The sequence below is a fragment of the Colletotrichum destructivum genome, chromosome 1 (assembly GCF_034447905.1).
Source record: "Colletotrichum destructivum chromosome 1, complete sequence".
Lineage (NCBI taxonomy): Eukaryota > Fungi > Ascomycota > Sordariomycetes > Glomerellales > Glomerellaceae > Colletotrichum > Colletotrichum destructivum.
The window spans coordinates 4,537,550-4,550,432 of record NC_085896.1 but is presented as its reverse complement, the minus strand read 5'-3'; the positions used below and the strand labels follow the sequence as shown (position 1 = coordinate 4,550,432).

Below are 12,883 nucleotides of genomic sequence, written 5' to 3'. Positions count from 1 at the left end.
GCGGTAGACCCGCGGCCAGCAAACAAAAAACAGGAGAATACACGCGCGATCAAACGCTGCGCCGATGATAGGAAGTCAAGGATAGTTGGCCTCGGCATGTCGGTGTCGCTGCTGCGACCCCTATCAAGACACACAGACCAGTCGTTAAGCGGCCCGTCTATTCGGCAACTCCCGCTGTGGGTGGCGAGCAAGAAACACTGAATTTATCAGGTATTGTTACGATGCGCAGGGAACAAGAGGCATGCCCGACCGCGACGGACATGGCCCGGACCTCGTGTCGGTGGGGTCGGCCGGAGAAGGATGCCGCACGCCATGCATGCAGTCATCCCTTGCTCCTCATAGGTAGTCACGGATAGAGAGGGCTTCAAGACACCCAAGAGCAATAGAGCAAGCCGTGACTGGCAACGTGGTTCATTATCGTTGTTCACTAATCGACCCGACCCGACCCGTTCGATCTGTTCCGTTCATCCCTGCCTGTCATGAAAATAAAATAAGAAACCGTCAATGTCAAATCCAACCTCATGCCTCCTCCAAGTCGCACGGTTTCGAGGGGTAAGGGTGATTCCAAGCAAAAACTCACAACGACGCCGTCGGCTTCTTGTCGACCTTGCTCTCGATCCACTGCTTGATCTGCCCGTTGACCTCCTCAGGCGCCTCCCACAGCGCCCAGTGCGTCGCCTTCACCTCGCCCCGCGTCAGGTCCGCAAAGTGCTTGTCCATGCCCGCCGCCATGGCCGGCGGCAGCGCCGTGTCCTTGCTGGCGAGGATGAACAGACTCGGCGGCGTCACCTTGTAGTCGCCGCCCTCGGCCGCCGTCTTCTCCGCGAGCGGCAGCTCCTCGTCGTAGTTGATGCGGCGCGTGCGGTACCAGTTCAGCGGCCCGCGCATGCCGCTCTTGGCGAAGTTGTCGGTGTAGTACGCAACCTCCTCCTCCGACAGCAGCGGCGTCGGGCCGATCTTGCCAATGTTCTCAAAGAGGACGCCGCGGTCCGTGTTGAAGGCGAGCTCGCCGTTGGCGCCCCGGCCGCCGTAGATGCCCTGCAGGAACTGGCGGATGTCCTCGGGCTTCGTCAGCTTCTCCTCAACCTCAGGCCCGCGCAGCTGCAGCTGGTACTTGAAGTTGGTAAGGTGGCCGGCGGCGATGATGTCGGCGAGGTCGAACCACGCCGTCGTCGGGGCGTTGTACGGCGTGCACACGCTGAAGACGCCCTTGATGAGGTCCGGGTGCCACATGGCCACGCGCCAGACGAGCGCACCGCCCCAGTCGTGGCCGCCCAGGATGATCTGCTCGCCGGGCACGATCTGGTCGCACAGCGCCTTGACGTCGTCCGACATGCTCTTGAGGGACCACTCCTCGAGCTTCTCGGGCGACGACGTCTGGCCGTAGCCGAGGCAGTCGGGCGCGACCACCTGGTAGCCCAGCGAGAGGAACAAGGGGATCTGGTACCGCCAGCCGAGCGAGATGTCGGGCCATCCGTGGATGAGCACGACGGTGCCCTTGGGCGTGCCCTCGGGCTTGCTGTAGAGGTAGGAGTAGGTCTTGCCCCTGACCTCGGCCTGCTTGCGCTCGACGCGCGGGTCGTTGGGGGCGATCTTGTCGACAGCCATCGTGTGCGTGGTTGGATGCGTATGCGTATGCGTGTGTGTCTCTTTGATGTCAGTCGGATAGACAGCAACGCGGGGCGGGATGGGAGGGCAGCAAGTCGGACTTATATGCCGACTCGAGGCTCGACGTCTGCCAAGAAGACAAGATCCTTGCTCTAGCCCGCAACTCAAACGGAGAGTGTGGGAGGCAACGCAGCGGGGATATGATGCAGCTCACGGCGAATCCCGTTTATTTCTCTACAACTCCGCGTCGGTCGACTACCGAGTGATGGAGACAATGTCGAATTAACTAACCCCCCTTCCCTTCTGAGCTCGCCGCTGCTTAGAAAGCCACAGAGTGGTCCAGAAACCGTACGAGCGCCGAGCGGTGTAATGAACCTCGGCCTACCGTTGAGAGGGTTTCGGGCCTGTCCCCCAAGTCTGGCGGGGATATCAGGGACCACCCTCAGTGAGGATGGAGAGGGGACAGCACTTGGGACGACAGGGCCGAGTGCACCGAGCCCAGCGGCGGCATTGGCGAACGGCGTGGCCGGCAACCCACCCGCGCGGGGCCTTGCATTGATGTTCGTCGGAGTCCCTCCATGGAACGGTCTTAGCGCCCCGAACGCGCCCTTGAAATGCCTCGGTTCGGGAGGGGGATGGGGAGCTCGGAGGGATTCATGAGACTCGCGCCACGTCTAGCAAGGTCCTATAGACTACACCACCCATTGCATCATCCTAACGGGCTGTATGCAGATTGCAGGAACTACAGAATAGACACGGGTTGATACGAGCCACAAACGGCCGAGCAGACCTTCTCAACATTATACAACAGTTTCGGTGGTCCCACCTGTTTGAGCACCACACTGCCGTGCTCGAGTCAGCGACGTGCCTCCGAGCCTCAACGTCACAAGTCCGCCGTCGGCAGGAAATGGTCTGAATTCCGTCTTGGATTCGAATATCTGCTTCGTCGTGGATATCTTGCCTAAGTAAATGCCGCTCTGAACTCCGTTTGGTATCATGTCCCCCGACTTTTCATTCATCGTCTCCTGCTAAAAATAAAGAACATCCACCCGCGTGTCGTCAATTGTCGGCGATGATCAACATGTGTAATCTGTGCTGAAGGGTGCCCCCACATTACACTCCCAGGCCGCTCAGCTCGTCAACATCAGTAGATGACCATGTCCTCGGCGTCCTCGACAACGTCGCCGGGTTCGTCGTGCTGGTGGTGTGAAGATGGGACCTCGTTCGCGACAGTAGGGACGTGCGTGGGAGCTTCCACCAGGGGCTCTGTGTTGGCCTTCGCCGCGTCATCGATGACCACGGGTGCAGACACCTTGTCTGCAGACACCTCGTCTCTCGCAGGCGAGGTCTGTCCGTAACGCCGTCGATGTTCTTCCTTTCGGCCCCTGAAAGCTTCGACTTCTCTTGCTATGACAACCTTGGCGTCTTCGATCTGGCCATCGATCCGGTCCTCTTGCTCGCTCGTGAGCTTCCACGGTCGGTAGTACTAAGGGTTGTCAGCCTGTGCTTGTGCAAGGGGCCGCCGGCCTTCGCGCGCATGGTAACTCACAACCGGTGGTTTGGCCTTCGACCTGAGAGAATGTGCCATCGCGAGCATGTTCACGTGTCGGGTTTTCATCTGGGAGGGGTATCAGCCGCCACGCCGGAGCTCGCGAGAGAGGGACGCCCAACGTACAGCCTTCTCGTCCAACTTGATCTGCTCCCGCCATCTCGCCTCGGTGATCCGCGCGAGCTTCTCTGTTCTTCGCTTGTCGTCTTCGGCCCTCTGCTTCTGCGCCCGCTCGTGCTGCCGCTGCTCTATTTCCCTGCGCTTCTTGTGCTGGGAGCTGGCGTTGGTCTGGCTCAGCGTGCTGAGAAGACCGCCGAACAACCGTTTACCCCGCTTCTTCTCTTCGTCTTTCGATAACGGTGCGCGCCGGGGCGCATTGGTGTCTGCACCCTGGTCTCGCGGTCTTGAGTCCGTCGAGAGCGCCGAGTCTTGCGTAGGCGGGTCGCGTTCCTCGATCTTCGGCCGTTTGGACGGATCCTCGCCTTCAAACGAGTCTGGTGACGCCTTTCGCTTCTGTGTGACGTCGATTTCGGAGCTCGTGGTTTCCGTTTTGATGGTGTCGGCCGGCGCCGCCCTGGGTTCTGTAAGCTTCTCGGCCGGTTCAAGGGAGCCACGAGCCCCGTACTCTGTGACTGTCGCCATTCTGATGTCGTACGAGAACGTAAATACGCCCTAGGTGACACGGCGATGTCAGAGGGGAGCGATGAGGATGTAAAGTCTGCTTTCAGCAATCAGGTTGGGTGTGCCATATCAAGCCGTGGTCTCCCCGAAGCTCGGAAGCTCCAGCTCCAGGGAAGGCTGAGGTTTGTCAGCGCAATTCAGCCACTGAGAGGTACAGTCCCGCTGTTTACCCCACTCTCCTCGGATCAGACAGGGGTTTGCACCAATGGCTGAAAGAGAAGCCTGGAGAAGCAGTGGCAAGGCTGACCTGCGCGAACTTCTTTCTACAAGTTCGCGCTGCTAAAACCTGCGACCGTCATCCCAGACGGCTTGAAGAATCTCAGCAGCCAAACCACACATTTTTCGTACTCCGCCCAGCATGTCGCGCCATCATCCGTGAGTCGCGCCCCTCTCTCCCATCTTCATCTCCCTATACCAGAAACCGGAGCTAACCCCTTGACCGCCAGTGATCTCGTCATGTGCCGCAAGCAGGCCGGCATCGCCATCGGCCGCCTCTGCGACAAGTGCGACGGCAAGTGCCCCGTGTGCGACTCCTACGTGCGGCCAACGACTCTCGTTCGCATCTGCGACGAATGCTCCTTCGGCAACTACCAGAACAAGTGCGTTGTCTGCGGCGGCGAGGGCATCTCTGACGCCTTCTACTGCTTCGAGTGCACGCGCCTCGAGAAGGACCGTGACGGCTGTCCCAAGATCATAAACCTCGGCAGTTCCAGGACCGACCTGTTCTACCAGAAAAAGACCAATCGGACGGCGACGTACTAGTCCCTGCGTCGCCCGGGTATGGGCACCAAACCCCGTGTTGGGTTTTTGATGAGAAGGATACGGACATGATGTTTGCGGGAGTGGGTTTTGCATTGTCTGGCGTTTAGGGCGTCCAGATTTACAGATCGAGCAGGGAAATTCCATGGCCGCCTTGGCGGCAGTTCAAAAATGGATGGCATTCACAAATAATTGCGGCGATTCGCTGTAATTATGCATCAGTATGGCAACAATTTAAAAACCTGTCACTATCACATGCAGTTGCGGCCATTGTCCATCCAAATTCGTATAATATACAGTGAAAGTCACAGCTAGCCGGTACCCCGTCGTAATCATATGTAGCTAACCTTAACTCCCATTCCCGCAGTCGCCTTGACCTTGTTCCAACCGTTACCAAGCACTCGCTGTATCCGTTCCCGGACGTTCTTCTGTCCAAACATGACGACCAATCCCAAAATGAAGGCCACCAGCCGCATCAGCAGCATGGGGTTCGTCTTGAATGATGCTCCCAGCTGGTCTATCAGCTCGCGCACGCGAGACAAGGCCATCGACGCCCTCGTCCCGAGAGTGGGCGTGGCCGGCGTTTTGCCTTTTGCCCGGGAGACGGGCATTTTCGGGTTTGCGTTGTTGGATCCCGAGGCGTTGGAAACGGCTCTCGCATGGCGTCCCTTGCTCGATCCCGCCTTGCTCGAGCCTGCTTTGCTCGGCGTCTTCTCGATGCCGTAGTCCCCTTCGGCCCCTTCCCTCCGCGCCCTTTCTTCCTCTAACCTTCGGCGTTCTCTTTCTTCGTTTTCGGCTCGCAGCTTCTTCGCCTCGTCAATGTCGCGCCGCAGTTGCTCCTCCTGCCGACGACGCTCTTCCGACTCTTGCCTCTCCTGTTCCTGCTGTTCCTCTTGCAGGCTTTGCAGGGCCTGCAAAAACGCTTCCCGGCGCTCGTCGTCCAGGACCGAGCTCACGCTGATGAACTCACGGGCATAATCCCATTCGTTGTTGCGGATCAGAACGTGCAGCGTGTACAGCTCGAGGATCTTGACCCGCGCGTTGAGGTCCCTCGGCGTATCCGCTCCACTGGTGGGCTTCGCCGGAGACCGGCGCCGATTCGGCCGTGGCGAAGGCGACGAAGGCGAGTCGGAGAACCTCTTGGAGAGGTCCAGGTTTGGCGAGGCGGATGCGGCAAGATAGCTCTCCAGCTTTCTTTGATTCAATTCCTGTGTCCGGGCGTGGGCTAGTAAGAGCGTGGCGCTGCGTGCTTGTTAGCTTGCGTCCGATGCAACAAACGACGGCTTGGGGGGAGGGGGGGGGGGGGGGGGGGGGGGGGGGGAAGGGGGGCTGCTCACAGGTTTATTACGACATCCGAGTCGACATCGCTCTCGACGCCATGGTATCCATTGCGTACGACCTCCTCCCACACCTCCCCGTCCCTGACCTTGGAGCACAGCGACCGCCACTCCTGGCTCCCGAACGCATCCTTCCCCTCGTCCGGCTCCAGTTCGACGATTGCGTTGAGCGTCGTGAGATACAAGCTCCAGACCTTGATCCTCGTGGATCGCGACGCCCTCGCAACGGGCGCGGGTTCGGTTACGCCACCGTCCGACTGACCCGGCGGCGGGGTAATCAATGGTAGGATGGTCGACAGGGCCTCGGGCAGACGACGCGTGAGAAACAGAGTAGAGGCCTGGCGGTAGGTCTTTGATATCTGGGACGACTGGCGCGATGAGGTCGACGACGAGAGAGACGAGATGGAGCTGGCGAGCATGTGCGGAGGGAAGGTGGCGGTGGTTTCGGAGGAGGCGACCGTGGGACTCAGGGTCGCCGTGTAGGAGCCGTTGAGGGACGACATGTCTGCGGCGGCGGGCATTTGGAGAGTTACGGGGCGGCAGCAGATCGTCAAGACGTCGGCATTGAAGTGCCCCAGGCGGAGGGAAATGAGGTTGGAAAAAGAACGGGGTCTATTGTTATGTATCGGGTGTGCGGAGAATGGCGGCCATCATACGCGTTCCTGATCAAATGCCACCTGCTGGTCGTTGTGACGGGAGCCGCGACATGTGGTTAGATTCGGGTATGAGTGTGAGTGTGTGGTTGTTGATGGTGGCGCCGCTGGGTGCTGTGTGCTGGGTGCCGGGTGCTGCTGGGCGGATGCTGGAGAATTCCAGCTGGGGAGTCTGCTGACAACATGCCGATAACTGGGCTGGGCATGCACCGGCACGGTTACACTTTTCGGTCATGGCCCAAGTTTAGCCTCGGCCTGTTTTCTTAGTGGCCCCCCCCCCCCCCCAGCTTCTGTCTTGAACCGAGTTGACCGCCAAAAAACGAGGGTAAGACGATAAGCGAGTACCAGTGACGTCGCTTTGGGCGCCTCACATGTGAAGTATCCCTTTAGCCTCCACGAGCAAACCGTGCTGGAGCTTCCCCTTCGGGCAAGACGAACTGGGCCGGGTCGGACGCACTTTACGCACAGGGGTTGCCCTCGACGACCGGCCGAGCTTTCATCTCACCACGCGGAGATCACCCACCGTTTCCAGATGATCGTTTCATGCTCTCGCAGCCTGTCATTTCAAATCTTCGTGTTTTTCTGCCTCCTCCGAGTTGGGGTCCCCTCCCCAGGCGCCGGTCTTCATAATTAGACCATTATGATACCCCTTTGGGTCGCCCCTTCCCGAATGTCGTCCTGTCAATCGCAAGTTCGCGAACGCGTTCGTCGTTTAGGGTTTCCCGCCCCTGTTCTTCCCCAGATTGCCCCGAGGCTTCTCGAGCTGACAGTTCAGCGACAGAGGGAGGCCCTCATTCATCGAGGAGGTTCTCGTCCGTCTGGTCTTCCTTCACTTTTTGAATTCCACCCCCTGCCTTATCTATCCCTGTAGCCTTCTTGTCGCCCGTTCCCGTCTCGGACGTCGCCGTTCACACTCCACGGTCATCATCAAACTCGAGAAGGATGTTCCAGGACAGGATGTCATTTTCTCGCTCAATTCTTTGGCAGTTGCAAAGACCCCCTCGCCATGTGGCGTAGGAGGGAGTTATGTCACTTCAGACAAGTGGTCAAATTTGGGTCCTCAATTTATCTATCGAGGCCTGGCTCTGCGGGTCGTCTCCAGTAACTCGTCAGGGGTCATCCAGTCTCAAGCGACATTGCCAAAATCATCGCGACTTCCCTCTTAACGCGTCCCGGAGACACTACCAAGGATTTCCGCGTGCCCGTGTCTTGAGAGCCTCGCTCTCTCCTCGCTGTCCAAGGTAGACCGTTCTCCGGGGCGCAATTCGGATTGTGTTCCGGACCAAGTCAAATGCGGCATCGTCCCATTCGGGTTGGTTGACTCCCGTATCATCGGTATCCGACGACTCCGGCCAACCGGGGCTGGAGGCTCTCGGGCCCTCAAAGTGATCGGGGTTGCGTCCAATGGCTGATAGCCACTCTCTGCTGTAAAACAACTTCATCCGCTGGCCAATCTGTTCGTCGTCGCCGCCGCCCGTCAGGTTCTCGTACGCCAACCTGCAGGCCAGTCGTAGGAAGACGGTTGCCGTCATGTAGCCTACGCGTGTGTTAGTTTGGCGCGCCCCCCAACGCCTGTATGACACCGGCGAGCGACTTACTATCGAAGCCGGCTTGATGAGCTGTGTCACTGCGGCCATAGCCATATCCGGGCGGCCAATCTATGTGCGGCATTGCCTTGTGGTCGCTGAGCCTGTCGTATAGGTCAATCAAGGGGTCTTCGCCCTCGATCGCTTGGTGTTTGATTGCCATTAGCTTCGTGTCCAATATGTAGGGGAACAATTCATGAATCTTTGCCAAGAAGTCGTCCAAAGTGGCGGGCAGGTCGTCGACAAAAGTGTTGTACAAGAACAACAGGTCCATGAACTGGTTGTGCCCGACAATGACCGGCCGTGATCTCTTCAGTTGGTCCTCGATTGTTTTGAGGGCATCCGCCACTCTTTCGCCAAGTGTCTGTGCAGTCAGGTCGTCGTCGTCGTCGTCGTCGCTTGTGCACACCTTTTCCCAGTGGTTCGGCTCTCCAAGGGCTATGCAGCCATCTCCTTCATGGCCGTTGATGCTGGTGCTGACTTGCCTCCGGCTGCCCCAATCGCCCCAGCCGTTAGAGGAGTCGATATTCTGGTCAGTCCCTGCAGGTGCTGGCCAGTCATCGACAAAATCAGGTTGCCTCCAAGGGTTGTCGGGCTCCAAGAGAGGCTCGGAAGGCCACTCGTCGGATGTGTGGGACGTATTGTAGGCGTCCTGGTCTTCGCTCTCTGATGAGTCCCCGGAGCGCGCTGCCAATGTTGATTGAAGCATCTGGTGTACATTCTGACATAGTATCTGCGCATCGCCTGGACACACTGACATTGCCTCTACGACGCGGTCCGCATCGATCAGTTCCGCAAAGTCCCCACCGGCAAGGGCTTCGATGACCAGCCGGATCCCTTGCGCTCAGTCGTCAGCCACTGGCGATGCTCCTGACGTCGTCCGTCCTTACCTGAGTACTTGGCCAACGAGGCCGTGAGCTGGTCCTGTAGGAACTTGTGTCTCTGTGCGTGGTCAGCCGTCACAGGTCTACACGGAAATCGCGCCAAGAGTAAACCAACGTCTGTTTCTTCTTCGTCATCCACTAGGTAGACGATCACTGTTGCGCCATAGTTCCACGTACGACACCTCATGTGCGGAACGAGCACCTTGGCCTTGCTGCGGACGATCTGGTGATAGACATCGGTCCGTCTTTTGCTTTCCGAAGGTGGGATAAGAACCTTGATGTCATCGGGTCTCTGGAAAGGTATTCAAGTCAGCTCAGAGCGGACAAAAGTGAGCAAGCCGGTTCAATTGCAACAGCTGTGGTGCGAGGACTGGTCAGGAGTGCTTGCTTTTGGGTAAGGTATCTCCAGCCACTCGGTGATCGTATCCCAGACATATTCGCTGAAAAAGCAGAGGCCTTCTTCGTCCTCGTCGTAAGGGTGCTCTTTGGTGTTCCACGGCTTCATCTTCTTCTCCATTCGCTCAGTAGCCTTGCGAACGTCCTTACGGCTGAGGTACGGTACGCAATCGTCGTAGATTTTCTCCATTCGGATCCTCTCCTTTCTCAAAAACTTGAGAGTGTTGTACGAGACTGACAGTCTTCTGTCGACGTCCTTGACGAATGTCTCGTCATTCCGGGTGTCGGCATGCAGGTAGGGGCTGACGGTAAAGCTGAAGGACTCGGTCGTGTATGAGCCATCTACGAAGGGGTCAGATCAACGAAACCCTCCAACACCCGGATTACCACCCACCTGGCTTGGATATGATGCAAGTAATGCCCAGCTCGAACACGTTGAAAGTGGATGCAATGTTTTTGGCGGATTCGTAGATTTGCTGCTTCGTCGGGTTCCTGAGTCTTTCTTCCGAGTTCTTGTCCGTGATCCCGGTCATCTCAAGATCAATGGCGACAAACTGTGATTTGGCGATTGACAGAAGAATCCGAGGCAGCTGCCTCCAGAAGTTCTCCGTAGTAACTTCCATTTTCGAGTGGAAGCAGTTGTCGGCTTGTGCTGTATGGTCGGTCGGTTGGCTCGTGTGGTTGATGAAAAACACATAAAAGGCCAAGGGAGTGTGTGAGTGAGTGGGCTGGAGGAGAGGATGAATACGCATAGTAAGGGTTCTCGATGATGGAAGGAGCCTTTTCGTTACCTGCTTGAATACAACCGATCATACTCTGTGTGGATTTCTCCAGCCTAGGTGAGAGCCGAACCATCTCAGCCTTGAAGGAGTGAAAACCACAACAGGGTAAACGATCATAAAGGCGTTGGGAAAGGAATATTCTACTTAGAGAAGACAGCATGGGCATGTGGAAAAGACGTGTCAGTCAACACCAATGCTTCAGAACCGACCATTCATTCTTTACAAGCAGTACGACTTCATACATAGCAGGATCCTGGGGAGGGAGGAAAAGACCATTTAAAAAGCACATTTCTAAATAAGAATATGCTGATCTAACTTACCACTAGATAGCAAAAGCAGACGTACAGGTCTTGATGTTTGTCCACTTACAGAGCAGGCTTCTACTACCGCCAGCCACACCACCTTGAACTGTTCGATGTGATCCTCCTCATAGGAGCCTAGCCGGCTGAATCCAAGAGAAGAAAACATCAAAAAGTTCAACTCATGTCCTTGCGGACAGCGGAGTCTATGAAAATCCCAGGAAGCTCTTACCAGCCTCAGGTGTAACGATGCAAGGATTTTACCAACGGCGGTGGAACTCGAACCCACACACCCGTGCGCCGGGACCTTCAATCAAAGAAGCGTCTATTGATCCCGCTGCGTCACGGACTGTTGAGAAACAATGAGTTTGTCTCTGTATATAAGGGGTCGTTCGTCGGTTGGTGGGATGTTATGGCGGGAAGGAGCGAGCGCCTGGGATGAAAGTGTGGGTGGGGCCACCCTCAAGGTGAGGTGGTGAGGGTTCCGGTTCCTACGGGAGGCGAGGACGGCAATGACCCTTACGGTTGATGTACGTCCCTGTGCAGGAGACTGCCCCAGCTGGGGCGGTTGATCCCTAGGACTACGTAGGTTTACAGGTCCACGTCACTTACGATTCACAGCTCAGTCCAAGCAGTCCAACGGCATCTGTTGTTGCTGTCTTGACAATCCGTATCACTGGCATCGTTATGTATGAACCGTACCGCAGGATAGTGTTGGAGGTCAGGGTGGCCTCCACCGCCTACACTCGACACCGTCCTGATGGCATCCAACATTCAAGGATGCCAAGGGTAGCCACAAGCATAGGCGAGACCAACGAGCGCAAACCGGCCGACATCGTCCAGTGAAAGATTTGATTGTACAGTTTCTATGATACAACAGCGTTACACCCCTCTGCCTCTCACCGCCACACTATCTCACCCCTTGCCCGGAGAGGGCCGGGATGGCCGGATACCAAACCGGCACCCCCCGTGCTTTACCGGTCCGCCATCATGTTTCGTACACTGCGGTAGTACGCGGGCTCTAGCACCCCCTTGAGCTCCTCCCGCGTGAGCCACTTGAACTTCTTGTACTTGTGCTTGTTGGCCGTCAGGTCCGCCTGGCCCGCCATGATGCGGCCCTTGAGGAAGAACGTCTTCTGCCCCTTGGCCGCCGCGGCGCCCTCCCGGGCGGTTGTCGGCTTCTTCACGTAGGCGGCGACCGGCACGCGGCCGACCATCCACGTGTTCATGTTGACGCCCGCCGTCTCGTCGAGAATCCTCTGCGCGGCCTGTTCCCCTCCCAGTCAGTACGTTTCTCACGGTGTCAATCCTGCGCACTGTCCCCCCCCCCCCAGCCGACTCACCTCGTGGAGGTTCTCCTCCGTGGACATTCCCGCTGCGGGGAACTCCCACTTTTCGCCGTCCTTGCCATCCTTCCTGACGACCAGGTACAGCGTGCGGTCCATGGCGCGGTCCAGCCTCGTCGTGTCGCCCTTGAGGTCTGCCTCCGACACCCGCGGCGCGAGGGGCTCGGGCGGTGCCCGATCCTCTTCCGGGATGATCTCGGCGTCGTCACTGACGCGCATGACGGAGTCCTTCAGCAGCAAGTCAACCGTCGTGTCGTGCTGGCTCAGCTTGTCGCCAACCGTCAGCTCGTCGTCCCAGGCCCGCGACGCCTTGCCGTTGTACACGCCCAGCTCCTTGGCCACGGTGCCTTGGCGGTCCTTCATCTTCATGTTCCAGTCGATGAGCGCGGGGGTATCGGGCTTGAAGTAGACGGACGTGATGAAGGGCAGCGTCAGCCGCTCGTTGAGCCGCTTCTGGTAGAAGAAGTAGGCCTGCTCGAACGACGTCAGGGGCCGCGTGAGAAGCGGCGCCCGCGTCAGGATCACGCCCGCTTTGATGTGGTAGTTGGGGGCCGTCTGGCCTGCCGGCTTGGGTTCGGGAGGAATGCCGACATTCGATGGAGGCACCGTCGTCGGGTCGTTCGTCGTCGTCGAGGAGGCGGCGGCGGCGGCGGCGGCGCCCGAGTACGCCCGCGAGGGGGTCGGAGCTCTGATCTGGACCTTCGCGCATTGTCGGCAGATTCTAGGGGTGGCGGCTGTCCGCATCAATTAGTCAATTGCTTCGGTGACCAAGCAGAAGAAGCGAGAATCTCACGTCGTAGACGCCCGAGGGCGGCAAATGCGCCTCTGCTGGGGGCCGTCATGGTGAATGGCTAGGTGTACTGGGTCTCCTCATTGACACCTCTGTCGAGATCTCCAGAATGGATTGAACTTTTTTGCTGCAAAGCTCGGCCGGGGTACGTACCGAGAAGGACCTCTTGCTGCTTACCTAACGCCACAGACGCGGCGCACAGCTCACAGCTCA

General features: G+C 58.0%; 6 protein-coding genes across 6 annotated transcripts; 1 reads left to right on the top strand and 5 right to left on the bottom strand.

The window, feature by feature from the left end:
• Positions 1-11: 11 nt before the first annotated feature.
• CDEST_01369 (Putative alpha/beta hydrolase-1, epoxide hydrolase) lies at positions 12-2,426 on the bottom strand. The gene has a single exon (XM_062917528.1). It carries the CDS (start codon positions 1,606-1,608, stop codon positions 577-579), a length of 1,032 nt encoding a protein of 343 aa, XP_062773579.1. The 5' UTR covers positions 1,609-2,426; the 3' UTR covers positions 12-576.
• Positions 2,427-2,503: 77 nt separating this feature from the next.
• On the bottom strand, positions 2,504-3,918 carry CDEST_01368 (Putative pinin/SDK/MemA protein). The gene is made up of 4 exons (XM_062917527.1): positions 3,783-3,918; positions 3,284-3,731; positions 3,158-3,226; positions 2,504-3,094 (listed from the first exon to the last, which is right to left on the bottom strand). The coding sequence occupies exons 1-4, from the start codon at positions 3,797-3,799 to the stop codon at positions 2,753-2,755; spliced, it is 876 nt and encodes a 291-aa protein (XP_062773578.1). The 5' UTR covers positions 3,800-3,918; the 3' UTR covers positions 2,504-2,752.
• A 157-nt stretch (positions 3,919-4,075) lies between these two features.
• CDEST_01367 (uncharacterized protein) lies at positions 4,076-4,927 on the top strand. The gene is made up of 2 exons (XM_062917526.1): positions 4,076-4,213; positions 4,285-4,927. Exons 1-2 carry the CDS (start codon positions 4,197-4,199, stop codon positions 4,598-4,600), a joined length of 333 nt encoding a protein of 110 aa, XP_062773577.1. The 5' UTR covers positions 4,076-4,196; the 3' UTR covers positions 4,601-4,927.
• Position 4,928: 1 nt separating this feature from the next.
• On the bottom strand, positions 4,929-6,720 carry CDEST_01366 (uncharacterized protein). Its single transcript, XM_062917525.1, has 2 exons — positions 5,935-6,720; positions 4,929-5,839 (listed from the first exon to the last, which is right to left on the bottom strand). Exons 1-2 carry the CDS (start codon positions 6,453-6,455, stop codon positions 4,930-4,932), a joined length of 1,431 nt encoding a protein of 476 aa, XP_062773576.1. The 5' UTR covers positions 6,456-6,720; the 3' UTR covers position 4,929.
• A 1,048-nt stretch (positions 6,721-7,768) lies between these two features.
• On the bottom strand, positions 7,769-10,076 carry CDEST_01365 (Putative ribonuclease CAF1, ribonuclease H-like superfamily; the record flags this gene model as incomplete). Its single annotated transcript, XM_062917524.1, has 6 exons — positions 7,769-8,124; positions 8,186-9,010; positions 9,064-9,115; positions 9,173-9,349; positions 9,491-9,795; positions 9,848-10,076. 6 exons carry the CDS (start codon positions 10,074-10,076, stop codon positions 7,769-7,771), a joined length of 1,944 nt encoding a protein of 647 aa, XP_062773575.1.
• A 1,283-nt stretch (positions 10,077-11,359) lies between these two features.
• On the bottom strand, positions 11,360-12,816 carry CDEST_01364 (Putative large ribosomal subunit protein mL46). Its single transcript, XM_062917523.1, has 3 exons — positions 12,674-12,816; positions 11,878-12,614; positions 11,360-11,802 (listed from the first exon to the last, which is right to left on the bottom strand). Exons 1-3 carry the CDS (start codon positions 12,720-12,722, stop codon positions 11,509-11,511), a joined length of 1,080 nt encoding a protein of 359 aa, XP_062773574.1. The 5' UTR covers positions 12,723-12,816; the 3' UTR covers positions 11,360-11,508.
• Positions 12,817-12,883: the final 67 nt, after the last annotated feature.